At 41.6% G+C, this 27,904-nt stretch overlaps 1 protein-coding gene across 1 annotated transcript; it reads left to right on the plus strand.

Annotated features, from left to right (window-relative positions):
* Positions 1-965: 965 nt before the first annotated feature.
* LOC135944351 (homeotic protein distal-less-like) lies at positions 966-27,904 on the plus strand. Its single transcript, XM_065491218.1, has 3 exons — positions 966-1,863; positions 3,003-3,187; positions 26,975-27,904. The coding sequence occupies exons 1-3, from the start codon at positions 1,458-1,460 to the stop codon at positions 27,443-27,445; spliced, it is 1,062 nt and encodes a 353-aa protein (XP_065347290.1). The 5' UTR covers positions 966-1,457; the 3' UTR covers positions 27,446-27,904.

Here is a 27,904-nt window from a genome sequence, read left to right on the forward strand (position 1 = left end):
AAAACTATGGTGGCGACGTGTTTTATTAATATTGTGAACAAAACCGATTCAAGAAATTAATAATGTTTCTAAAATTTATTAGAATTTTGGCTTAGCAAAATTTGTGATCTTAATTTTTTCCGTCTTCTTGATTCCTCCATATACATCTGTGCAAAAACTTCATTATTTTTTTTCATTACCTTTCAATAACTTACAGCCACAAAAATTTTATGAAATTTACACTAATTTGTAGTTTCCCAAGTTTTAAGTTTCATTTTTAAAATATTAAATTTAAGTTTTCAAAAATTTTGCGAAATATTTAAAAATATTACTATTTATACACAATTTGGATTTAACATGTTCATTTAATATTTTTGACTTTTCCATGTTGGATTACAGTTTCAGAGGCAAGATTACAAAAGAGCATAAAAACTGCAGATCGTTTAAGTTATTTAATTGTAAGGGGAAAGAATGCAAAAATTGAAAAGCGCTGCCGTGGAGATGGGAAGTAATTTCCCTTCCTCAGTGTCAGACGTCCCTGGTATGTCATTTAAGGGCCTCGATGACACACACTTCGACACGTGAGTGACGTCGCAAGGTCACTCAAGCATTTCGAAGGCACCGCAAGCATGAGGAGTGCTTCTTACGTCGGCGAGCAACAAAGAGCAGTGAGGTGGAGCCAAGGGCGGGCGAATCTGTGGTTCAACAACCTATTGTGTGACGGTGCACGCCTGACCAATGGAATCCGGCTAAATAGGAGTGGTAAACGTTAATGTCGGCGGTAATCGCAGCAGCAATTAAACGCGATTGGCCGGTGCCTGGTGACATCACAGGCCCGGGAGGAGGCGCCAGTCGGCGGGCTAGTTGTCGACCGGCGGCGCTGGCATCGCAGCGCGAGTCGGTTTTTTAATTTTTTCCCGTCAACTGCAGAAAAAAGGATGGGAGGAGTGGGGCGGGAGGGCGAGAGGCGCGTAGTAGTAGGGATAGTGGAGGACTCAGTCGGTCTACGGTGCTAGCACGAGACGCAGGTACCAAGCGTTTCGCCAGTCGACCCTGCAGCAGCCCTCCAGAGCCCCTGAGCCACGCCGCGCACTGCGTGCACCGACCTGCTGCCGTGGACGAAGTGTGTGCCCTTTAAGTGTTTGCAGTGTGTCGTGTGGGACGGTGAGCAGGGCATGCCCTGACCGGTCGGTCAGCGTTCGCAGCGAGTCGGCGGTGCATCAGGGTGCACCGCGGTCACCATAGCGCGCTACACGTTCAAGACGGAGTCGCCGGGCAGCGAGGGCCTCTACTTCAACCCGGAGCCTGTGTCGACGAGCCCGCAGCAGGCGAGCACCCCGAACAGCGTCATCACGAGCCAGCCGCAGGGCGCGTGCAGCCTGTGGAGACAGTCCCCGGCCGGCACAACGTTGAACTTCACGGACCTGGGCAGCCCTTACGGGGCGGGCGGGGGCGGCGGCTCGACGCCGGCCTCCGCCATGACCAACGCGACGGGCGAGCTGGGTGGCGAGCACCACCCGGGCCCGCAGGACGGCGGCACCGCCACCCCCAACTCGAGTGCCAGCAGCAACAAGTCGGCCTTCATCGAGCTGCAGCAGAACGCGTCCAGCTACCCGCCGGCCTCACTCAGGTACAACCACCCGCACTTGCAGGGCCAGCAGCACCACCACCCTGCCGAGCACCACCACGCGGCGGTCGCGGCAGCAGGCTTCGCGGCAGCCGTGCAGGCGTCGGCCGCTAGTCAGCCCCGCGCGTTGGGCGCCTACACCTTTTCGCCGGCCATGCACCACGGTGGCGCTCACCAGCCGCACCACCACCCTTCCTACGGCGGATACCATCACCTCGGCGCCTACCCGCCCCAGTGTGCGTCCCCGCCCAAGGATGGTGAGTCCCGATTATTTTTCTCCACACACACAACACGCGCGCGCTTTAATTTTTCCAGCACAAATTTACTCTTCCGGGAAAAGATGAAAATAATATAGTTGCCATAAATGTAAAAGAATTAATTCATTGATAGCTTTTGGGTATTAAAGGAGTATTATTATGATTATTAATATTTATCAGAGGTATGACTCAATCTATTTCAGTTGCACGGAAGACTGAAAATTATATGATATACAATTTTTATTGGAACTGTTATCATATTATTGCAAATTATAGTACATTTTATTTTTTAATTTAAAGATAAAAAACTAAAACGATATTCTTGGTGGTTATTATAATTTGCATAAAATCAGCATAATGGTGATACCTATGCGCTCATCTAATTACAAAATTAAAAATTTATCTATGCTAAAATTGCAAGAATATATTTAACAATTTCTTTTTGGGTATGTGAAACAATGCTAATTTATTAAATTTTTTATAAAAGCAATTTAAAAATTATTTTATTACGTTTTGCCCAAAATATTATTTTGCAGAACCAGATTCAATGGGGTGAGTCCAACCGCCAGTGTTAGCGAAAGAATTTGTTATTTATTATTTTAAAACGATTTCAGTTCTGGTATTTGATTTGAGTTTGATCGAATTTCAACTGTAAAACCATTACATTAGCAAAATTCTTCATTACAATTTATCGGTATTCATTATTTCAACTCTCTTCCCCAAACCGCTTTCAAATAAAAACCGTATCTATTTTTTTAATCAACTTGACCTCTAGATTGTTTTTCTTTTTCATTTTTTTAATAAAGAACCCAAATTTAGTGCAGTGAGTTTTTATTGTAACAACAATAATTTTTAAAACTCGCATCTTCTATATATAGGGAAAGTCATTCTAAGACACAAACCATTTTAAAAAATAATGTTAATAGAAAATAACTTTAAAATTTCAAAAAAGATTGCAGCAAACGCGGAAAATAAGCTAAATAAAATTAATTTTTTTCCTTTAATAGATTTTTACTTTTTTAAATGAACTTGTTTGCTCCTTGTTGCAATAAGTCTGCTTGTATTTGTTTCCTTTAAATGGTTCATCAATTAGCAAGAAAGAAAAGAAGAACACATTCAAATGAGGACAATATTTCCAGAAAAAGGCCAAGATGATCCAACCGGCATCAGGGTGAACGGCAAGGGAAAGAAAATGCGAAAGCCGCGCACCATCTACTCGAGCTTGCAACTGCAGCAGCTGAACAGACGATTCCAGCGAACCCAGTACCTTGCGCTCCCCGAAAGAGCCGAACTCGCAGCTTCCCTTGGACTAACGCAAACACAGGTAAGCTGCACATTCCATCTTTTTGCTCCGATACCCATTTCGATCCGCGAATTTTTGCAAAATAGTAAACAAAAAGAAGAGAGTCCACTCGTGCATTGAACTCACTCGATGTGAAAACCGTCTCTTCGCGGAACGATTGATTTGTTAATTTATTCGTTAACACTTTTTGGCAGATGTAAATACCCACATTTTTCGCCCGCTTGTTTAGAATTGATTTAGCATAAAGTGCATACGGAACCTCCCGCCTAATGGCACGGGAATTAGCATCTCAAACTGTAAATAGCAGACGAATCAAGTTAGCGCGCTCCCATTTTTGAAAGCTGATATTCAAAGGTTAATTAATTCGCTGGCGCTGCTGTTACCCGAGCAATCTCTTTTGCAACCAAATATCGTCACTAGCACCCCATCCATGCTGGAAATCCGCTTTGCAAGAGCGGCTTTGAACATAATACTGCGCTCCACATAAAACTCCCCTGCGCTTTGCACGAGCTTGTTACACGGTATATTGGACGGCGCAAAAGCGTTCTGTTTCTGCCGTGCAGCGAGGGTATGAAAAGCCAATTAGTTTGTTTCCCAATTAAGCGAGCAACTATAGAACTACCACCGCGCGCGATTAACAGCTTGTTTGATAATTGACTCTCTCGGCTGCACTTTGTCCAAATAGCAATTTATCATGTTATGAAAATTGGAACAGAAACGTGAGACGCGCGCCTCGATTTTCCTCATTGATTTTATTCGCAAAATCAATAGTAAAAATAAAAATGCTTGGCATTTTTATAGCGAGCAAGTTTTTTGATTCGAAAAAATTGGGTTTGCTGGATATACTTTAAGATTTTTAAATTTGTTTCTTTGGCGGCCGGCTGAAAAAAAAGATAAAAATTCCAAAGCTCAGAGATGGTCAAAAAATTCTGCCTGCGTTACAGCATGTGGAATGCGTATTTTAAAATATTTTGGTCAAATTTAGACAGATTCGTCTGTTGGGCCACGAGCGCCTTTTTTGTTATTTAGAAAAAACGTTGTCATTTTAGCACAAGTATTACAAATTAAAATAATTCAGCTGTTGCAATTTCAGTCTTTTTCGCATTGATTTTTGTCCATTCACGTTGAAATGTGGAGATATATTTTGCTGGAGCTAAAAGAGACGAGATATTTATAGTGGGATTGTGTGTGGAGCGGAGCCGCGCGCTGGAGTCGGCAAGCCAGCCAGCCAGCGCCATTGCATTGAGCGATACAAAAAGTGCTGAAAAGTGACGTGGTTCGTGAGAAAGAAATGATGGTGGTGCTGCTTTCCTGCCGTCGATGGTCTCTGTGTTTTCTTGGCCCATTGTTAGAGCGGAGTCTGCCGAGTAACCATAGCAACCGATTGAGCTACTGTAGTCTCTTGCACTCCACTGCGCGTGAAATCAAAAATTGGCCTCCGATAGCATTTTTCTATATCGCTGAGCTGCTGCACGCTCGTGTAGAAAATAAAACGAGAGAGCTGCCCCGCGTCTAACTTGCCATCTTTCTCTCGGGAGCGCTCCTCTCACTCGCACAAAAAAGATCACGGATTCGCCGTGGAAAAGGAGAGGTTGAAAAAGACTGGAGTTTGACAATGGACTCCTCTGATGCAGAAGAACGGGATGAGACTTTTATTATTGAAGCACGTTGCTTGGACAGGCAGACATCGCTGCTATTTTTTTAAATGCTTTGTTGTTTGGTACAAATTTGACATCAATATAGTTTTTAAAGATAAATTTCATTGATAAAAGGTTGGAGGAAAATCTAACCATTGTTTCAAAATAAATATTTGATATACTAGCAATAAGGCATGCGAGAGCAACAAAAAGCCAATATGAGAAATGATTAAATCATTCAAAACCTTATTCGGAAATAACTCTTCATTGTGTTTATTCATTAGGAAATGGGAGGGTGCGAACATTTTGTGAAATTAGCTAACTGCCGTGTTCGTTATCTGTAATTTTTCAAGGTTCGCGCAATATGCACATATATATTATACCGATCTGTCCGGGCATCCGTGGTATTCAGAGTGCATTTGTATAGCTATAAAAATTGCTCTTCCGATATCTATCCCGCGCTGCAACAGCCCATTTAATTTTCACTTTATTCGTTTCAGAATCCTGCTTGTTTAAAATTACGTTTTATAATTCAGATTTAAACAAAAGGGGATAGAGTTCTCCGCTGAACATTTCCAAAGCTGAAATCACGCCAAGATCAGACCTGTTAAAGCCTTGTAAATTAAGTGTGTCCACTAGAACTTCTGTTTGATTACAGTTTTCAAGCCACAATGACTGTTATTAAATTTTATAAAGTCTGCTGAGCGTGGTTCGATGAAGCGAGATTTGTATATAGCACATTCAGCCGCGCGTCTCTCTTTATATATAAAAAGCGTACACACCCGGCTCACGGAGAGGCGAAGCAGCGGCCATATCTCATTCTCTGGGCCGCATTGAGGCAAGGATTGGAAGCCGTAAGGAGGTCCGACAGCAATTTTGATTCGAGTTATTGATAATAATAAAAGCCTGTGCGCATGAAAATAATCCGCCGGCGCGCCGTTTTGACGGGGCTCAGAGATTTATGTAATTTATGAGGTGAATAATGTGTCTTCAATAAAGAAATATTTGGGTGGTGAAAAAATGATGGCCCGCCGCCTTCTTATTCTCGATTGGGAAGTTCGATTATTCAATATTACACACTGCAGTATTCTCCACCTTATTTGGAGTGAAATGAGAAATTATAGAAACAAGGGGTGTACGTCCGCCTGCACCGCTTATTAAAAAAGGAAGAAAAGGGAAATCGTCGAAAAGCAGTGCCTCACCGCCTTAACAATTTTGTTCCTGTCTTCCTAGAAGTTGATATTAGTCATATCTCAGCTATGACAAAAGGAAAACACAGCGGAGTGTGATCAAAAATGGCTGCTGACGGCAATTTCTGGAACTGGATAAATGTTGGAAGAGTCCTGAGAAGTCAATTTTTTCATAGGCGCGGAAAACCAAAGTCTGGAAAACATGCGCCGAAAATGCCTGACCTGTGGCAACAAATGCGCGCCATAATTGTGCAAGACACGCTTGCCCGAGTGCACAATTAAAATGCGAGCGACCGCACAGCCTAAAAACGTAAAACGCTCCGCAGTCCGCACTTAATTGCCGCGCGCCAGGAATAATTTATACATGCACTCGAGACGAAGCTGAACACAAAACACGCGCCGGACATTGGCCCGACACACAATTAATTTGAAACAAATACTAATTATAATCATCAGATTCACGGCAGAACAACACTGCTCGCATTAAGAAGCGTTTTGGTTCACACTTGTGCTCCTAATTACCGGCGGCAACATCACAATGATGCTTGATTAATTTGACAAGCATTAATTAAGACGCGGTGGAAAAATCGGATAAGAATAATTTGGCCGTAATTGCTCGACAATTACATAAATGAACCCGCTACACGGCCTAACCGGAATGAATGAATGAAACTGAAAATGTGCAATATGGGCTGGAAAATAATTTACGGAGCCATAAGAGAGAGAGATGAAGGTACTTCATTCATTCACCTTTCAGATAATTTTGCGCTAGAGAGGAAGCTTAATTTTCGGTGTTTGGCAGCACGCGATACCAGCAGTATTGCATAGCAATTACACTGCAGCTGCCAACTTTTGTTCTGGGGAGTATTCAAGAAAAATTTCGGCCGTGACCCTTTAGCCTTGCAGTTTAAAAATAACCAGAATAAATGTCGATAAATTATTAAGGGCACCTGAATGGAATGGAAAAAATAACTTTCACGGCACCTCGCGAACACATTATCAACACTCCAACTGGTGCACCTTGAGGCTAAAATACCCTCCTCGAATGTAAAACATAAAAAAATGATAAAACGCACAGAGTTTCCGGCCGAAAAACTATAGGAGCGAACCACCCATGTTCACTTCATTATTCAATAAAACTTGTGTGTGTGTCATTCACTTTTCTAATGCACGAAGAGTGTGTACATGCAGCGCGCGAGATGATAAAAATTTATTGTACGCAGCAGAATATTATACAATTGTTGATAAAGCAAACAACATGATAGAGTAGTACATGCATATTAAAACACATTTGCTGTGTTTTGTGTTGGGACCCGCGGGTCCCTTCAGTCGGGCCTCGCGTGTCATCAGAAAACACACAAACACCAGCACGCAGGGCCAGTGTCGGCTGGGTGCTGCGTGTTGGCTCTCTCTCGCATGGGGGAGCAGCGCGGCACACAAGAAAAGGCCGGGAAAAATTATTGCATCATTTGCCCGGCGCCGTTTGCACTGTGGAAAAGAAGAAATTTATGCCGCCGACTCCTCCTCTCGGCACGTAAACACGCGTTATTGAAAACGCAATGACACGAAATCGCACCCCCAGACCGCAGAGCAAACAGCCTTTTTACGAAATGTTTTGTCTTACAAATTACACACTGACGTGCACGCGCCGCGACTCGCAGGGGTCCCCCGGCCCGATGGTATGGCAATGCCAAAAGGGGTGGGAAAAATTTCCGTCGCGATTCATGTGAATTTTTGCCTTCCGTTGGACTGAAAGTGCCGTTGAGCAGATGGTTTGAAACAAGGGAAAGCAAAATTAAGGTTTTTATCACTTGGAAGTCATATAGATATTTTTTTTGCTGGCATCAAAATTAATTTAGTTTGAAATTATTTGCATTATCAATTGGCATTTATTGATTGCAATCGTGAATAATGTGGATTTAATTTATTATTATTTATTTCAGCGAGACTTCAGATTCTCAAGTGGGTGAATATTTTGAACATTTAGAATAACAAGTGGTTAAAACGAGCAACGCGCTGTGCGCCTCTGCTAAGCAGGTTGCATACCCAATCTTGATATTTGGGGTTAAAACCCGTGTTTCTCGCTGCGATAAGGCAGAACAGGCACAGCCTTGAAGCGCGCAATAAAGCCAGCGCGCCGGGCGAATTCAATTTTCCACATGTGGATCAGGCACACGGTGAATGAATTTCAGCTGATTGGCCGGCTAACACCAGAATAGTAGCTGCGGTGTTATCAATAGCATGCATCTGCCAGCCGGCTTTTGTATTGATTGTAAAGAGAAAAGCTGGTGCTGTTTTTCGGTACAAAACAATATATAGACTGGTTCCTGGAAATCGTTTCCAGCGATGTCGTCGCTCTAGCGACACAGGTATACCCACACAACAATAAAATAAGCAAATGCACGTGGCCCACTGATTTTTGCGAATTCCGTGAACAATGTTGCAAGTGCACACATAGCTGATAAAAGTCGAAAAGTCGCGCCGGCCCCGCTATCAATGTCCTTGACTGTCTCCTGAAGCGAATTTATCAAACGGAAATCAGCTGACGGGCTTTCTTTCATGTGTGAAAATCGCAATAATGCAATGCGACAATAGGGGTATTTCAGTATCTTTTTTTGCTGAAAATATAATTTTAAATTATTTTTTCTCTTTTAATTAACCAACTACCTTTCTTGTGCGCTGTTTGACAAACGAATATTCTTAACATTGTGTATATTTATAGCAATCAAATTTTACGTTTAATTTAGCTAGAAAATTAATTTTTTAGGTAAACGAAACAAATTATCACAAAGCTAAAACATTCTCACTTTGATACTTTGAGAACTGGAAACCCGCAGCGAGATAAATACCCAGCATATTCCGAGAACACCCCTTGCGAGCCACTTCACAAAATCCAGCGTTGAAAGGCAGGCGAACGAAACGCAACGCACACATCTCAATGCGACTGCTATACACATTCTCGGTATATATATGTGTATAAAATAATATCGTGATCGTGGAAAGATTGGCGTTTGCGACAGGCAGGTTGAAGAGAGTGAAATTTCTCACACGGCTCGCAGTGCTCGGCCAAATTTCACGCGAGACATGCTTGCTTGCTTTTTGAAATGCAGCTGGAAATCGAATGCATGCGCAAGGCCACTCCTCTCTCGAAAAATAACCTTCTCTGCTGAAGCAATCGACTGCTGCGTGCACGAAAATTGGGATGCACGCACTCTTTTATGTTCTTCCCCTGCACTTTTGCAACACTGGCAAAAAAACAATGTCACATGGGCGGGTTGCCATATGATATCCGTTCTCTTGTGACGTAGGCGTGTCTGTCGTAGTCTCGTCAGAATTAATTATATACGAGCAAGGCAGCGAAGCAGCCGCTCGATAAAGTCGCGAAAATGCTTTTTATAACCCAAATATATGTTGACAATTTTTCGGGGATGACGTAATTTTAATTATAGCTAATAATTCGCAAAAATAAGCAATATAAATTGACCAAAAACGTTTAATTCAAATTTTTAGAACATTATGTTTTACATTCAATTTTCGTATAGAGAAGAGCATTATTGCTATTGAATGGCTTTTGTAAATTCATGTACTGAAACTGGACCCCCAATCAAAATTTGCATTTAAAGGAAACTTCTTATTGGGAAAATTTGACCACCAACGCACAAATAAAGAGATCAGCGGCAAATATTTTGATTGAGTAATTTTGGCGTTTCGCAATAATTTTGCCAGCCTGCCAAAAGAAACAATATACGCGCGTACACAAATTAAATGATGCAGTTAAGTCACGAGCTGGCACTAATTTGGAGAACAATGTTATCCATCTTGCAATGGCAAATAGCCGTCCCATTGTTACATGCGCGCGCTTTGTCCAGTATGGAAATGCAATATTCCGCGAGCCATTGATCAGCATCAAATCAAAATAAGATTTATCTCTTGAGAAAAGGTATACACACAAGGGCCATTTCGCTCTTGGCTCGGCAAAAGATATTTCCTGCGAATAACCACTTTCCGCGTAAAAAGGATGCGCGTGTCGCAGCGGCGTCTTGGGCGAAATTTATCTCCCAGAAAATGATTTGGAGCCGCGCTAGCCTTGTGGGCTCAGAGAGGCGGGTCTGATCACGCGCACCAAGGAAGACGACGAGACACACACACACACACACACACACAAGCAGGCTCTAAGGGCGTTCATATATTGTTGTTTAAGATAATGAAAAATTAAAAACGAGCAAGAAAAATCTTTGAGAGAGGCGAGTTGGTATTTCTTTTTCACTCGGACGCGCCGCCAGCCTTCGTCTCGCGGGGCAAAACTCATTTCTCCACATGATATATGTTGGGTGCTGTTTGGATTGTTGCTGCCCGGGTGATGACGATATTACGAGGCGCGAGAGAATGTGGCGATTATTATAATTATAATTTAATTATCGTGTATTAATTCCATAACATGTGTTTATCCAGTCCGCGCGCGCATACTGAACGCTTCCTCTCCGCGCGCGGCCGACAAATTTTTCAATCTATTTCTCGTAAATCAACGTGAAAAATGATGCATCACTTACTTAGCAAGTGAAAAATCTGTTCTCAAGAGCTGATGGGATCTGGAGTATGCTGTTAACAAGATAATAACAAGTGCGTTCAAGGGAGCAGAATAATATTTATTGTATCACCGGCGCTTGCTTATTTATGGTTAACGGAGGCGCTAATCTGCACAAATGTGCAATTATCGGCGGACGATCTCTCAACGATTGACTGACGGACGGGTGGCGTGTGCGCTGCGCTCGATATGCGGGCGCTGTTTGCTCTGCTCTGCTTCTCTGCTCTGCACCTCGATCAACAACAACTGTTATTACAAGAGCAAAAGAGGGTTATTCAATTTCCCGCCAAATGGGCAACAGCTGACTGCCGCTGACACTCCCTCTCGAGTAAAGACGGTAATTTGATAAATTATGTTATTCGCTCAAATTGGCCTTTATTGACACGGGAGCTGTACAAAAAAGGGGACCATTTACACTGACCAGGCACAATCGACTGTCGTCATTGTTGGTATAGTTTTATTTGTCAACTGGCCCGTTGGCTCTGGCTGAACAGACAGACAAATGCTCTGAGCTAATTATCTTTATTTAAATTAAGTTCATATCTCCAAAAAATGATATGATTTTTTTTTTTAAATTAAAAGAAAAATATACATAGGTAATGTATTTAGCCACTATATGATTAAAACAATGTTAATATTTACTACTGCTTTAACCACGTGCCTCATTGTCAGTATATACAGACTGTACTGCATAACACTTGAATAAAATTAAGGAAAATGGCTTCTGCTGCCGAGAGAGCGAACTATTTCGATTGCGTCCGGCTTGGGCAACGCTGCGGCCGCGTGTGTTGCGTTCGCTTGAAACTCTCATAGTCAGCGCAAAGATATGAGTTATGACCGCCGCTGCGAAATGGTGAACCAATCGTTTGATTTCTCATATATTTGTGTACCAAGCGATCGAGCGGCTCTCTCGCTCTCAGCCGCAGAGAACATGCATGCGCGGCGCATTGTAAAAAGTTAGTGGCTAGCCTTGAGTCATCTCACTCTCGGCCTTTCGCTGCACCCAGCCTGCGCCGCGCGCGCGTTTGCTATTGTGAGCGATTTCCCAAGCGTTTGCGGCCAATTCGTGTGGTTCATTTAAAGCAACGCGAGCGATTTGTCGCTAATTAGCACGTTTCGACAGGTGATTGAGCCGTAAGCTGTCGCCGCCTTGAAATTCGAGATCACGGCTGCGCGGCTCCGAGAAAATCATAATGCCAATGCAGCAGATACGCTCATTTCCATTATAATTGACTTGTGCTACACTTCCATTCCGAACCTTTTTGTGCGCTTGGATATGAATTTATGCGACGCTCGTTATAAATTATGCATTAAGACAGGTTGTAATTCTTCACGGAGTGACGAAAAGAGCTGGAAAAGCGCGCCTGCTGCTCATCGTGCCTCACTTTTTAGACAAAATCTTTCAAAGGGGACAATTTCTCGGCGTGCGCTATTCGAAATCTGGTAATGATTCGTAGAAGAATGCCGCAATTAGCAATGGAACGTTTTGTTGATGCCCGCAGAAAAGCCGCCGTTTACTCAGAAGCGCCTCCCGATAGTAAATATAGTGTTGATGAACTTTTCAAGAGAAGTTGGTCGTAAAAAAACTAATTAAATGAAACAGCAAGTTGTAAAATTTTTGCATATATTCATTTAAAGCATTTAATCTGCAGACCAATCATTTTCTAAGAAATTCGTGAAAATCTATTTGCGCCAGCGTAATTAGCCAATTAAAACCAAGCAAATTAAAATGCATCACGCTCGAAAAGGTGTTTGATTTGATGGACGTATTTGTAACAGGAAATCAACGCCGCCGCCTCTTTCATGCCGACGCGAGAGAGTAAAAAACGCGGAGAAAGACTGGTCTTACAATAATTAGTTTAAGAGTATAAAAACCCTGCGTTCAGACAAAGCGGGCGTTTCGTGTTTGTGAATTTCACTCAAGCCGCTTTTATAATCAAACAGACTGGAGTTGAAATTTCCACGCGGTCAAATAATGTTATTGAGAGAGGTTGCAGTGCGACAAAGAGACGCAGAATTGATTTCTGGTGTAATTAACGTGCTTTGGAAAGCTGGATTTGCAGCTGCAGCCAAAGAAAAAAATCAACAATTAAACACATTTTCTCACTAGCTCCGGTGGTGCACCTTGACATGTTGATGCCGAGTGAGCAGAACAATGCACATTATATTTTACTCCTTCGCAAATGGCACAATTAAGAAATAAATTTTTAAAGGAGGGACTTAATGCAATTGAACATGTGTCGCTGTAAATTAAGTTGTTTTAGTTAAGTGATAATATTTTACATGAATTTGAATACATACTCGATTAATTACAAATTAAATAGGGAACTTTGGTTTTAAATTTTTTATTTGATATTTTTTTAGGATGGCTGCGTAAGAATTAGATTATTTTTTTAGTATATTTTCATCTGTCAATTACCACCTTTTTAAATACTTTAGATTGGACCCTAATTGAACTTCCATATAAATTAGGCTGAATAAATTACTAATATACTTTTAATCGATATATGTCTGAAACGCTGACATTTGAAATACAGTTTTCCCGGTTAAATTTAAAAAAAATAGTGATTGATAAAAAATCTAAGTCTCGGGCTGACAGGAAGTGAATGCCCAGCGAAAGGAATTATTTTTGTTGGACGGGAAATGGAGCAAATTCGTTTAGCGCCGTTCATAGTCGCAAATAATGCTTTCTCTTTCCCAGGGGGTGAGAGTGAGAGCAAACTCAACGCAGCACAGTCATATTGCACGCCGTGGATGGAAATAATGATTCGCGCCCCGGCAACAACCCCTTATTATTATTTATAGGCGTTCGCATCTGCGCGCACGTGCACTTGATCTCATGATAGAGGGTTGAAAAATAATCCGTCGAGTGTAGCCTTTCACCCTTCGACCGCGCGCGGCAACCGGTAATTAGACGCTAATTATCGGCAAATAGAGCTGATTTACAAGCGGCCGGCAGACAGGAAATAATAAGCGCGCACGTTTTGTTATGCACTCGCTCGAATGTGGATGTGGACACTCACACTCGCACTAACGCGCCCTTTTGTTTCATTTTCGAGATGCGACGCACTGAAATGGGATTCCATCCGGCCGTGGCACTAAATCACTTTTTTGACACTCGACATGCTGCTAATTTGTTCCACTTTGTGCGAAGAGTTTTTATCTCTGGCAATGCAACTCGCTGCAGAATGATGTTGATTTAGTGTTTAATGCTTTCCGTATATAGTTTTCAAAGTTGGGAAGCCAAGAGCGTTTAAAATGCAGAAATATTCAGATCGGGAATGATAAGTCACGCTCCTATTTTAGCTTCAAAAGGTTAGATTGCTAATATGAATCTCGTGTAATTTGCATCACTAGAAACTTAAAACCAACAGCAAAGTCTAAACAAACCATTTTGCCCAGGAGCCAAATTTTAAGAAATTACATAATTTAAAAAAATACTCATGGTGGTTCATTGGAATTGTTTTAATGGTTTCAGACATTATCAAACATTAATCGATACAATATAAATATACAAGTGGTGACGATTCGCGTCCGTTGTGCGTGGCTATTTCTCGTACGCGTTTCCACCTCACACACACAATAGGGATAACAAACTTTCAAGCTGACTGACTTTTCTCATGCGCACCTTTGTGTCTGGCCGACGCAGCAGCACATTGTGTAACACCATCAAGAAACAGCCAGCAGTCAGTTCCTTTTTACCATCCACATGCGCACGAACGAGTGAACGAAACAAAACGCAACCGCCACGATTTATACAAAACGGCAACAAAGGAGCAACAACCGCGAAAAGAGGATGCACTTGTCTCCTCGTTTGGTCGGGGGTGGATCGGCCAACAATTGTTTATGAAGCGCAGTGTCATATTTCATATCGCGGCGGCTGGCCAAGGGGGACAACAGCAGGGTGTTGCTAATAAAACATAAGGGGAATGTGTAGGAAAATTGTAAATTTTATTGTATGCCAGGAAATAGGTGAGCGGCAGTCGGAGCCGGGTTCCTTTGCCGCCCGTCAAAAGCTCAACCGACCGTGCAGCCATGCCACTATATAAATTTATTTATGCACGAGAAGCTGCTGCGCCAGCAGCGGGGGATGTGAAAAAATTCCATCTATCTCTTCTAAAAATTTAACTCTTGAAACTTTTATCGAATAAAATTCTAATAATCATTGCATGTTGCAAAATAGCAATCAATATGTTACTGCTGTTCAGTTGCAAAAAAAATACAGAGCAGTTAACGGAATACACTGAGTGAAGGGAAATAATTAAAAAGGTTTCTTGATTGCTTCTAAGTTTTTCCACGAGTTCCACGATATTTTCTCTCATTTTCTTGATTTATGTGTACTTCTAATTTCTTGGCAGAAAACTCGTTTTCTCCGCTTCTTCCTCTCGCTGCCGCAAGGTCACCCGCGCCGTGTAATAAAGAGTATGGAATAATAAAAATATGTATTCATGGTCATGAAATGCACACTCGCGCGCTGACGGATTCGAACAGTAGCTAGCTAGCTCCCAAGTCGGCGCGAGGCAAATGCGCTCTCTTTTGAATAATTCGTCATGCGCGCCGATTAGCATTTTTATATTAGCTCGCTCCGCCACCTCGGCAAAAAGAGGATCCTCAAAGTGGATAAGGTAGCTTACTGAATTAATTCTCAAATCGGAGAACGCTGTGTATTTATTACGTTTTTATTTAAATTAACCAAAATGTAAAATAATTGAACAGTTTCAAATTATTTAACTGTTATACCATTCCATCATGGAAAATTTAATTATTAATTCCTTTTGGTTGTTTGATAAACGTTAATATTTTTTATTATTGTTTATTCTTGCAATACTCAATACAATAAATACATCAAATACGAAATTTTAAAAGCAAGAAATGGAGAATAGTACTGTAGCATAAATTAAAGCTAAAACGGTCCATTACAATGTAATATCACGCCGCACTGAGCCGCAGTTGATATAATTGTTTTATTATTGAATTGATTTTTACATAACCAACATAGCATAGTAATAAATTATCAAAAGAAAATTGTACCCAGTTAACACTCAAGCAAATAGAGAGCAACAAATCATCCGCCAATTAATATGCTTGTCAAAAGTGGCATTAAAGCAGTCGACAGGTATGGCTTTAAACGACTATTTGCACGTGCACTGGAACAACTATAGTCACAACATTCGGATTTATTGGTTTGCCCAATTTTTTTTGCCGCATTAATGCTAATTAATCAGCGGAGCGAGGAAAGCAGCGGCTCGCATTGAGCAAGAAGACGGTAATTTCCATACCGACCGAAATCGGTTCGGAAAGGTGCTAATTTTTGCTCGCCGGCAGCAGTTCAAAAAATCTTTTCGCATACGCACCGCAGCGTGTTTAGGAATATTAAACACCTGTTGCAAGCAGAGCGCGCCCGGTGGACCACTTTTAATTCGGCAGTAAAAAGTAGTATCATATCAGGATGTTGGCGAGCCGCGGAGTGAGTGAGAGAGAAAAAATATCTTTTGAGATGAGTTTCGCCCGCGGCCACGAGGAAAACCGTTGTGTGTCATGTTTAGGCCGCGGGCGCTTTCTGTATTTTTGGCACCGGGCGAAAAGAGTGACCTATACATGATTTATTGGACCAGCAGCGAGTGAGCACACGGTAGCCAGCCTCCACCACGGAGAAATCCGGCAATTTGGTGTGTGGTCTTCGGGATCGTAGATGGCCTCCGGTTGATACCATCATTGAGCACATGCATGACTCTCTCTTTGCTCTCGTGCTTTCTGACGGAGTGATTGGCTGCCGCGGTATTCGCGTTTCGGAAAATTATCGGCGTATAGAGGTAGTCTGCTTTGTTCTGTCTGGGAGATGCTGTCTGCGCGTTGCAGCAACTGAATTTGTGATTTATCAGCTTTTGTGGGCTCACCGTCGGGCAGGTTGCATAAGCAGACTGATCGATTTTGTAACACGTTCAACCTGGGAAAGCTCAGCAGCATGAAAGAGCTTGCAGGAGATTTTAAATGATAGATACCTGCTCTTTCCTTATGAAATGAAGAGGAAATTATTATTCGGAAATTTTCACTAGAGAAAAAGAAGTTTATGGCGCAGGTTGTTTTTAAAGCGAGTTTTATTTAGATTTGCTAATAGAAAACACAAAATAACTATTCGGCACTTGCTTAAATTTTCACCTATGAATCGTTTCAGCTATAAAACTCCCTTCGTTTCTGTGCCTAGCAAGACAAGTTTCAAATCATAAAGCCACTTTATGGCGAACAAAACGCAATAAAAGATGATTTAGGCTCAGCACTTTTTATATTATGTTAAAAAGCATTAAGTGAGTCGGCGGAATGAAATTAATGTTGTACGCGCGCCGGCCGCACATAATTCCACCTAATGTTGCAGAGTTCTCTGTGGCCGCGCGAACCGAAACACAATAGCACGTAGCATACACACTCATGCACATTGTAAAATTCGCAAGTGTTAACACTGCTTTTACTGCCGGCGCGTAGTAAAATTCGTATTAATTTGACGGCAGATAAGCATTAAAGCTCCCAGTGATTTCCGGCGCCTTCGCTTTTGCATCTAGCGTTTGGGAATACAATTTTCCGTTTCTAGAATGCACCTGTGAAAAACCTCTTTCCCGAGGAGTTTAAGCGTATATGTACTAAGCTGTAATTACATGTCGTCTGTTGTGACGTCACATTTTACACAGTCCGCGAGATAATGTGTGGCTATCAGAAGCAATTACACATTACTTGCTATGAATTACACGAGCGCAAACTTTGTAACACACGTGAGAGAAAAACGTGCAAGCTGTGCTGAAATATACTGCCATACCTGCTTCTTGTTTCATTTCTCCTTCTCCGTTTGATTTTTCATGTTATTGATAGTTTACAACTGCGAGTGGATTGAAGCAGGCAAAAAATTAAATTAATTTGTATTGTTGACTGCAATTAGATTTTGGTCAAATTGTTGGTCAAAAAATTATCTCAACAATCTAAAACAATCAAATTGGGACCAGTAAACAGTTAACTTTCAGATTTGCCTAAATTTCTCGAAAAATAAACGCTTTGTCAGTGACGTTTTCGCTTGATTTCGATTCCTATCGTTGCGATCTATCCAACGAGGTGTGAATTGGGGAAAATTTCCCTTCTGATGAAATTAATCCTGATTTTCAATAGGGAGACTGTGCTGCTCAAATACGCTTGATTAGCACACAATCTTTGGAGCTGACTTTTTTAGAAATTTAAAAGGCAGCCCGAGTAAAATTCTCTTTCCTAATTTACTCTTAAGGGCAGAGGTAAAAAAATTTTTTTCTGTACTCGTTCACTTTAACGCCAAGTAACCACACCAAATCCAGTAGGATGTTTCTTAAAGTCAGCAAATTACTGAATAGCAAATAGATATAGACCTTTCTTGATCTCTATTCAATAAATTATAAGCTACTTGTGCTAAAATTGTTTTAAAAATGAAACAAGGAACATAATCAAATTTTATAAAAATCTATTTACTTATACTTAGTACATATATATACTCCTGAACACACAAAGTTAGCAGAGCAAAAATGACAAAAAGCTTCTGCAGCACTCATTTGAACGTTTTATCTGGTCATCGCTCGTTTTTTAAGCACAGCACACTCACATAGAGGTATATTATATACGCACGTTTATACATTTTTATTGCATTGTTTAATGCAGCCGTACTCGAGGAGCAAGGTCTCTCTGGTGGGACTTTAGAGAGAAACTTTGAATGCATGCACGTCAGGATGTTGCCTTATTATCCTGCCCGCGCCGCAGAATATGTGTGTGTGTGTGTATTCCATCATCTATTGTCATCATCAGGGCCTTGATCTCAATTATTATTACCCGCCATAAAACCGGCGCGTTTCTGAAGAAGCACTCACTCGTCTGGAAAATCTCTGCCAAACTTTGACGTATGAAAATTTCGAAAAGACCTTGTCTGTGTGTCATTTGCGTGCGATCTAATTCTCAGAATTTCCTCCTTTTCCCAAATATGGAGGAATTTTGAGAGGTGCTGCGAAGCGGCGCAGGATTCCCGGCATTTCGCCTTTTCCTTTTAATCACCGCCTACCTAGAACGCAGCTCAACGCCGCCGCAATACACACATTGCGCCGTGGTAAAAGGCTCCACGCATGCATGCAGCATTTCCTCTTTTTCCGTGACTCCACCGCATGCAAGTTCCCGACCGACAGTGAGAGCTTCTTGGCCGGAATTAGTTTCCCTATCTCGCTCGGATAATTATATGAATTGATGAAAACTGGAAACACGAGCAACAGCAACACTGCTATCAAGGAAAAGACAGAAACATCAGATACGGTACCAAGTAAAACAATATAGTGGTGAAGGATTTAAACCGGCTAATTTAATTAGTTAATTTTATTAGTCTTATAGATGGCCAAGCAAAAATGTCCTTCAATAATTAGACATTTGTCTTTTTTGTTTATAAATATAACAATAATCTCTACCCTTCTATAAAATTTCTTAGCAAAAAAAAACTCCAAACTTCGGTAGTTATTTTATATGAAACAAAACACAGTCGAACTTTTTCTGCCAAAAGTAAAGCGTGTGATGGTTGCATTCCGCTGATAAAAATTCAGCCTCTGCAACAGAAATTCGGATTCCATCCATATCAAAACGACCAGCTTTGCGATAAGAACTAATTAAGAAAGAAACCCCAGCGCGCGGATGTTGTTTTATTTTGATTTCCGCGACAAGGTCGGCGGCGCAGCCTTTTCGAAAGTGGCGAAATTTGCATTGCAAACACATTAGGCGGTGCTTTTAGTCCAGCATCTGCGTTCGCAATCGACATTGTGCTGCATACATGTGCCTTTGAAAAATGTCATGTGTCAAAATTGAACACGCCCACTGAAAGAGTGTGAGGGCCGCTTTTATGAACCGAAGGAGCAGAGAAAAAGAACTTTACTGTGTACGAACCGGCCCCTCGTGTCAGCCAGCCAGCAGGCCTGCCTGCCCGCTCGGCGTCGTCTTGTTTTATGCAAATCACCTCGCTCGGGAGGAAATCCAGAGACAAAACGGAGGCATCTGTTTGGCCCGCTGACACACGCGAAACGTGAATACGTTTATTTCCTGCTATAGAACATTTTAAACAACCGACACAGAAAGCCGGTTGAAGGATGTGATATTATTGAATTCAAGATCAAAAAAGGGTTATAATAAAAGCATAAAGTTAAGCCAAACGACTTGGATATGCATTTATTGGCTCAGATTTCATTGCTGCCGACTTTTTGCGTGTAAAAGTTTGTTATTTCAAGTAAGACCATTTAGAAAAAAACCCTTGTCTGAAGCTCCCCATTTTTCTCTGGTAGATATATAGTTAAGATTAATACAAAATTGGAAGAATTCAACGAACCCAGCAAAAATTGCGCAGAAATAAGAAGAATAGCCGAAAACCGAGATAGAATAAAGAAATTATCTGATTGTTGGGATATGTTCGTTTGTTTACTTTTTGTTGCCTATATGATGTGATTGGATATTTCAAACAATGTTATGAAAAACAAATAATCAGGCTATTTTATTATATTAAATAACGGCTTAACAAAATCTTCTACATACCTGCATTGCAGTTTTTTCAACGTTGTAGCTTATTTTATCATTCTTCTTTTAAATTATATATTTTTCAAATGTTAACTGCTCATAAAATATAAATATGAGGTCTTCGATGATAGTAAATCAATTCTGAGATTGGTCGTAACCAGAAAGTCATTACAATTAGATTGAAGAAATGTATTTCATCAACATACATTATAATTATAATGATTTCCTCATAAAAATATGATAAATTGGGTTTAAATATATTTCAGAGATTTCAAGAGAGGTTTAGCAAAATTCGCAAACATGAATATGACTAGAAATGAAATTTTTGAAATTTATGCAATCAAAATGCGTAATTGCTGTGCAGGTTGCATATTTTGAAGAGAAATTTCCATTTCATCGTGAGTTTGTTGTTTTCGTGTTCATTGACACGGCAAATTAAAATCTGCTGGCGGTTCGTGCGCAGCTCATGAGGTCACCCAGCACCGTTCGAATGGCTGGTGTCGGTCGGTCGGTCGGTCAGTCGGCAGTAAAAACTGCAAGTGCTCGGCGTGATTTATTGGCCGATTATTAATTATTTAATCGGCCGGCGGTTGTAAATTACACCTCGGCGGCGAGGCGTCATATTCGCCCTAATGCAGCGCGTGATTTTATTATTTATTATAGATTCTGGCGTTCACTCAGACGCTTAGTCATGCAACGGCAAAAACTTTCTTATACGCGGACACAAACTTGTTGGCGGCCGATGTGCTGAGTGGAATTTTAACAAACGCGCATAAACACATGAGACGCGAGGGATTAATAGTGATTTTAATGCCTTTCCAGCCGCATAGCAGAGTGGAAATAGCGGCCCGCGATCATGGGCAGCGTGCGCGTTGATTTTGAAACATTAACCAAGTGATTTATGAACATTAGCGGAACGTAAAAGCAGAGTGTGAATGGCTGGATTCACTTAACACTCTCGTTCATAATATAACACGCACTTGCATCGAATATGAGATGTCGAGTGAGAGTGAAATATTAGAAAACTCAATTACTACTGCATGTGGAGGGATAAAGTGTGTGTATACCCAAGAGATATGGTGATGTGGAGTTTGACATGAGATATGTATTTGGAAAAAAACAGAAAAGTAATAGAATATATTCTGAATTGTAATCATTGTAGCACAATGAAAATAAATAATGTATTTATGGATTAATTATAAAAACACTTTGCGGATTACTCTAAAGAAGTACAATTCTACAGCCAGACTATTTTCCACAACAGATTTAATAGTCAAAATTTTTATGGTTAATTTTTGAAGTTTTTAATTACTAAATACGATTCAAAAGCATAGTATGTTAAAAAATAAAAGCAAAGTTCATGTCTTGTGAATTGTTAAATTTACATTTGGCTCATTTTTTTACAATAATATTAGAGGAATTGATTTCTAACAATCAAATAAAAATTTTCTAATATAATACAATTATTTTTCACGGTCCAGCCTACAATTATTTGGAGTTGGGGGCGGCGGAGGGGGTTGCCTTGCAAAAAGCGGCCGTCGTGCGTGTCTCGCCGGCGGAGCCAGTCCTCGAGCGAGACACACCTGTCCGGCAGAACACCTTTATCTGAGTCGCGGACTCGGCGGCAGCAGCAGCCCAGGCCGGCCTGATATTCTGAGAACCTACTTCACGCGGCTGTGTGTGTTCTGGGCCCGTTTTATTGCACTGTTGCGTCATAACTGGTCGGTGCGCTTTGTAGTTGTTAGTAACACCAATAATTTTAATTACTGCGCTGCTCTCCTCTCTTTCTCTCTCTCTCCCTCCCTCTCTCTCTTCAGTACCAGCAGCTAGTTGAAACACAAAAAACGCGAGCGAGATGTTGTTTTGTTTTTCGGTGAATGCCCCTGGGTCAGTGCCGAGACCAACGAGTGTGGGGTCTCAAGGGGGTGTCGAGCTCCCGCTTGATGAACCTCGCAGCCAGACGAAAAGCACACGAAATTTTTATAAAGTCGGCTCGACCTTCGGGCGGTGCAGGAGTTACAATGTATATATACCTGCCTCTCTCATTTTTTCTACTTCCTTTCTGGCTGTTTGTTTCACGGCCTCACTCTCTTGTTCTCGTTTGATTAAATTTTATTGCACCACTTTGTAATTGATAAAATGTTCGTTTTCGAACGAGTTCTGGGAACATGCGGTGCTACGTAGCGGACGTACGTTTTTTATCAGTTTCGGTTGCTATATGAAAAGCAGGACACTAAGCTTGGTACTCAAAATTTCTACAAACCAGCGCATTTTATTTCACCTTTTTCCTAAATTTGAAGCGAAAGAGGCTTCGTGAATAATAAAAAGCAATTGGGTCCCGAAGTGTTTACAAGGTGTCTGGCGTCGTGTCTCTTTCTTCCTGCTGACTGACTCGCCTCCTCGCAACTGAGTGAAGAGTAGTACCCCGGAACTCCGCTTCGGGGGTTTGACAAAACAAAACACAATGCCCTTTATCATACACATGCATACTCTCTCATTCTCTCTTGCGCACTACAGTTTATAAAATAATATATTTTATATATATACACATGACTCACAGCCGACTGCGCGTGTGTGTGTGTGCTCGAGCCTTTGCCAGAGAATAAAAGTGTTTTAAATATAAATTCGCAAAAAGAAGGTACATTTGATTTTATGATGATAGCAAGAGGGCTGGTAATTAAATCATGAAAGCAGAATACAGATAATAAATAGATCTGGGGACTAAAAAATATTTTGTGCAAAAAAATATATTAACAACAATCACTATTGCAAGTTAAATTAACTCTTAATTAAAGTTTGTTAATTAAAATATCTAATCTATAATCAGGGAAGATCCTTAAAAATAGCCATCCACTCGCTCAAAGTTTTTTTCTAGTTTCCTACAGGCCGTTTTTTTAATCGCTATCTTAATTTAACAATTTTTTTGCTATTACAATCAAGTACATATTTTTTTACCAAAAATAAGCATGGGAGAATAGACATAAAATGTGCTTTTCAAATTAGCTGTTAATTTGTTGTTATTTTCAACAATGACTGGTAGTGTCTGACAGGGAATCAAAATCAATTGACTCTTCGGAGGCGTTTAACACGCGCCTTTGTTTTGGTTCTACCCAAAGCCCAAAGAGTTTATCAAGTAGCTTGGGTGGAATCCTCTCAGCTACTTACTCTTGATTACACCGAGCCATAAAACTGTGTCAAGGTTCAAATGAAAAACACACAAATCCAGCGCCGCGCGGGATGTGTGTGTGGTGTATATTGCGCCTCCCCCACCTCGCGCTTTTCGTGTATCATTTCAGGTCTGCTGCTGGCGGGCAACCTCGCTGCTTTGCTCTATTATATTGTAATTTTAATTAGCGCGCTTATCTTGTTGTCCGCTAATTGATCAACCGGCCGACGCGGTATCAAAATTGGACTGACAAATTGTTCCGCGTGTTTTTTCCTCACAAACTGAGCTTTTGGGTTGTTTATTATGAATAAATATGTGATAATTTTTATAGAACGTTTGGTTGGCTTTGCTTGCTCTCATGTTTATGCATGTATGCGTTTTATTGCCGCACGCCATGTGAAATTCCGAGAATGCGCGCATGCATATGTGGGCAGTCAAATGGAAATTCGGATTTTTTTCGTTTCGGAATAGGAATTTACGGGATACTGACACTGAGATTAATACCCGTCGTGTCTTTTTCAGAAAACATTTTGGAAAAGTTAGTTTCCTGCCACGGCAGATTCCGGGAATTCTTTGTTTTTTGGTGCAATAAAAGCCACTTCCTCAAATAGGAACTCTTTAATTGCAATACCGTCAAAAAAGTAATTATTCAGAAGCATCGCGGGGGAAAAATGTTATCAGCAATATTACAAGCCTGATAAACAGGCAATAAATTCAGTAATTTTTGCGTTTTTTTTTTCAAACCACATGCATAGTTGACTTTCCAGCGCGGCGATTGTTTGAGCAAACGCGCGCGCAACCTTTGTTGCATAATGAAAACAGGAAAGTGTGTGTACATGCATGAAATAAAAACACAATAAAGACATACACCGCGCGCGGTGTGTATAGGGCATCAGGCATGTCTGAATACGAATATAAAACCACCGCGTGTGTGTGTATTATGGACGCTGGCTGCGGCGTTGTTATAGAAAAATATTTTCTCTATGTTGCGAGAGCCGGACAAGATGACTCTGCAGATAACCCTTTGCATTATGTGTGCATATGTAAACGCGGACGAGCAGCACACAGATACAAAGTAACCAAATACCATTACTATCACCTAATATAAGTCAGATAGTCATCATCACTCACTCTGCTCCACGTGTACAAGCACACAAATTTGTGTCTTGCTGTTGTGAGCACATCACCTGTTTTCCCGTTCCGAATGGGATTTTAAGCGGAGGCTGCGCTGATGGTCCTGCCGCGGCCATTCAGCACAAAAGTTTCGTGTTCCGCGGTGCACAATGCCTGTGTGTCCAGCAGCAAATCTGTTTGGTCATCAAAATAAACATGGAAATAAAACGCATTAGCGTTCATAAAAGAGCAGCAAAACAGGCGCATGATGGCATATTCACCGGCTCTCACACCAACACTCGCCGATATTACGGCGTGGTCGGTCGGTGCAGGGAACAGTTATAAAAGTTGTGGAAATCCGCGCTGACACTCTCGCGTTTATGGTTTAGAGAGAGAGCAGCAGCAGCAACAGGGATAAAAGTGCGGCGAACGAACGAACGAACGCATTTCGAAAAAAATGCACGGAAATATTTTTATGCCGAGCGCAGTAAAAACGGAAAAATCCAGGTCGATGCAGCATGCAAGTGTCTGCCTGTCTGTGTATAGATATAAAAACAACGAGTTTCTGTGGAATTGCCTCCGGGGGTTGCTGCAGCGAGTTGCATCGGCGTGGTTGTTGTAAAGACGCTTGTAAAATTATTATATGCGGCGAGAGGGACAGTGTGTCTCACTCTAGGCCAACAATTAAAAACTTTATGCCTGCGTTTGCGACACCAGCACACTGCAGAAAGTTGCGACATATTATAAATTATAAAACACATCAATATAAGGCCCAAATTGTCAGTCAGTGGTACGTGGTTGAAAATCATGCAAAATCTCAAAAGCAAGAAAAAGCTGAAAATAGCCTGAAAATCCACAGAGAAGTTTAGCAGTCAAATGCCCAATTTAAAAAGTGCTTGAACCACACATCATGATTGAACAATAATTGAAAGTTTGTGAAAAGTGCACAAGGCATAATACATCATCTTTGTGGCGCGAGGTTAAACAGGGCACGCTTGTTTGTTCTGCAAGTGCTGAATTCAGTTGGGATCGTCGTTTCAGCGTTGAAAAATTGCCGAATAATTACCTGCATGTTTTGATAAATCACCGGTTCGTGATTCACTTTTAAGAATTGAGTAATTACATTTTAACAAATGGCTTGTAATTACGCGCCTTTTAACGCTATCAGTGTGCAAGTACACTTATACGTACCCCAACATAAACGTCAAGTTGTATCCTGCGGCACCAAACATACACAAACTTCAATTGTTGGGGGACATGTTCAACTATGCCATTCTTTCAAACTTTTTTTAATCTGACAAAACTGCAGTTTGCTATGCATGGTAGATTATTTATTATTCGTAGTTTAGAAAGATCCCAACATTTTATAGAAAAGATAATGCGGCCAACTCATGTGATGATAAATTTAAAAAAAACATCAACTCATTTTCTCAAATTGAACACACGATTCGTCAATTTGCGGCCCATCTGAAACATTGTTGCTGCATCGGTTAGCGTAGAATTCGAGTGCACACGCGGGCAGCCAAGTGTGCAAATGCATCAATTGCGCGATCGGCGGGCGGCAGACAGACACACAGTCGCAGAAACTCAAAGGAATAAATTACACACGTCCATTGTGGAGCGCCACGTGACTTGGCCCCGCCAGCGGCCATGCAGCAGCAGCAACCCCGTGTGCGCTCCTGTAATTATCGTGTTATGCTAGGGGACCGCATGTGGAGATTAAAGAGACGCTTTCAGACTATCTGCGCCTGCCTCCCATCCATGCATCGCACTCTGTTACTTCAATTTGCCTTTTGTGTCTGCGAGCGATTTCAATTATTGCAGTTGGCACAATTCGGCGAAAACAAATCGATGGGATTTGGCTCGATTTATAGACTGTCATTTGATCAAGTGGAAATTTTCTTTCGCTAGCCAGAACAGATTATGGAAAATTAACCTAGCTAATGATCTGAAGTATTGTTGTTACAAAGGATGATTAGGGTGATACAGATTTCTCGTTACTCTCTACTCTTTTTGGCAGGACAGTTAATTAGGCAGGTGCAGTTTCCATTTATTTATTATATATTGTTTGAAAAATATTATTATTACAAAATTAGGTTGTAAATTCAAGATTCTCTTTAATTTCATCGTCCTGTGTTGAGTAAATTCATCGTTCAGTCAAGTCTTCATCAAAAAGAGGGTCATACAGATGGGTTGAGAGATGAATAAATTCCAGCAACTCTTTTATAAAATGAGTTCAAGTTTGGTTTGAACTTTCAACGCAGTCTCTTTGCGCAAAATTGTTTCAAATAACAGTTGTTGCAATCGCGTTTTACATTATACCCTGTAATATTTCGCGTGATGCATCTTGACATTAAAACACAAAGCGTGCAATCTCATTGTCGGTGTCAAATTTGAAACTGTACTAATTGGGAGTGAAAAAAACGGGGCAGCTTCCAATAACTGCAGTTAAATAATTATAAAATTTTATTAATTCTCATCTGCTTTGTTGCACCGACTCTTAAAATAACAAATTTATATGTAAAATTTAAATTGCAATCGTTAAAATTAGATACCTTGGTGTGATTCCAGGTGAAAATTTGGTTCCAAAACCGACGCAGCAAGTACAAGAAGATGATGAAGGCAGCGCAGCAGGGCGGTGGCGGGGCGCCGCCGTTGTCGATGAGCCCTGGGCCGGGCGGCCACCACGGCGGCCACGACAGCATCAGTCCCGGAGCGCCGAACAGCGTGGGCAGCTACGGCGGGCAGATCGGCGGGCACGGCAGTCCGCCGTCGCCGTCGTCGACGCCGGGCAGCGACATGTCGCCGCAGCCGCCGCCATTAATGATGTCGTCGTCGCCGCCCATCAACAGCGTCATCTCACCGGCGGGGCCCAACTCGTGGGACATGAACAAGCACCACCACCACCACCACATCACGCCCGCCTCGTCGGCGGCCGCGCAGGCGGCCGCAGCGGCCGCGGCCGCCGTCGCGTACATGCCGCAGTACTCGTGGTACCAGACCCCGGACGCCAACTCGATGAACCAGGGCCTGCTGACGTAAGCGGCGGCGAACAGACAGTCGGTGTTTCAGTGTCATCGGTGTGTAGATGTACAGTACAACCACGTGAAAATGCGTCCGGACTTATTTTTCGTGTGCGACGGGGCAAAGACCGTGCGAGAGAGTGGTTGCACGTGTATTTTCGAGACGTAAAAAACTGCTGTTCGACTGCCCGAATGCAAACGTATGTGTGTGAATGCAGCTGCGCATGAAAGAGATATCGACAATTACGCGCGAAAGTTGTTACGTACTAATATTATTATCAGTTGCAGACGCAAAGCAGCGAGAACGCATTTTTGAATTGATTCTATGAATTATATTGACGAGAGAGTTTTGGTAATTTTAAAACAACACACTTGTCCCAATGTAATTGTATAAATACTGTCTAAAATCGAGGTGTTCTATATGTTTTTCCTGTATAAAAAGTATAATATATAAACTTCATCGGATTTCATAAGAGAA

The sequence above is a fragment of the Cloeon dipterum genome, chromosome 1 (assembly GCF_949628265.1).
Source record: "Cloeon dipterum chromosome 1, ieCloDipt1.1, whole genome shotgun sequence".
Lineage (NCBI taxonomy): Eukaryota > Metazoa > Arthropoda > Insecta > Ephemeroptera > Baetidae > Cloeon > Cloeon dipterum.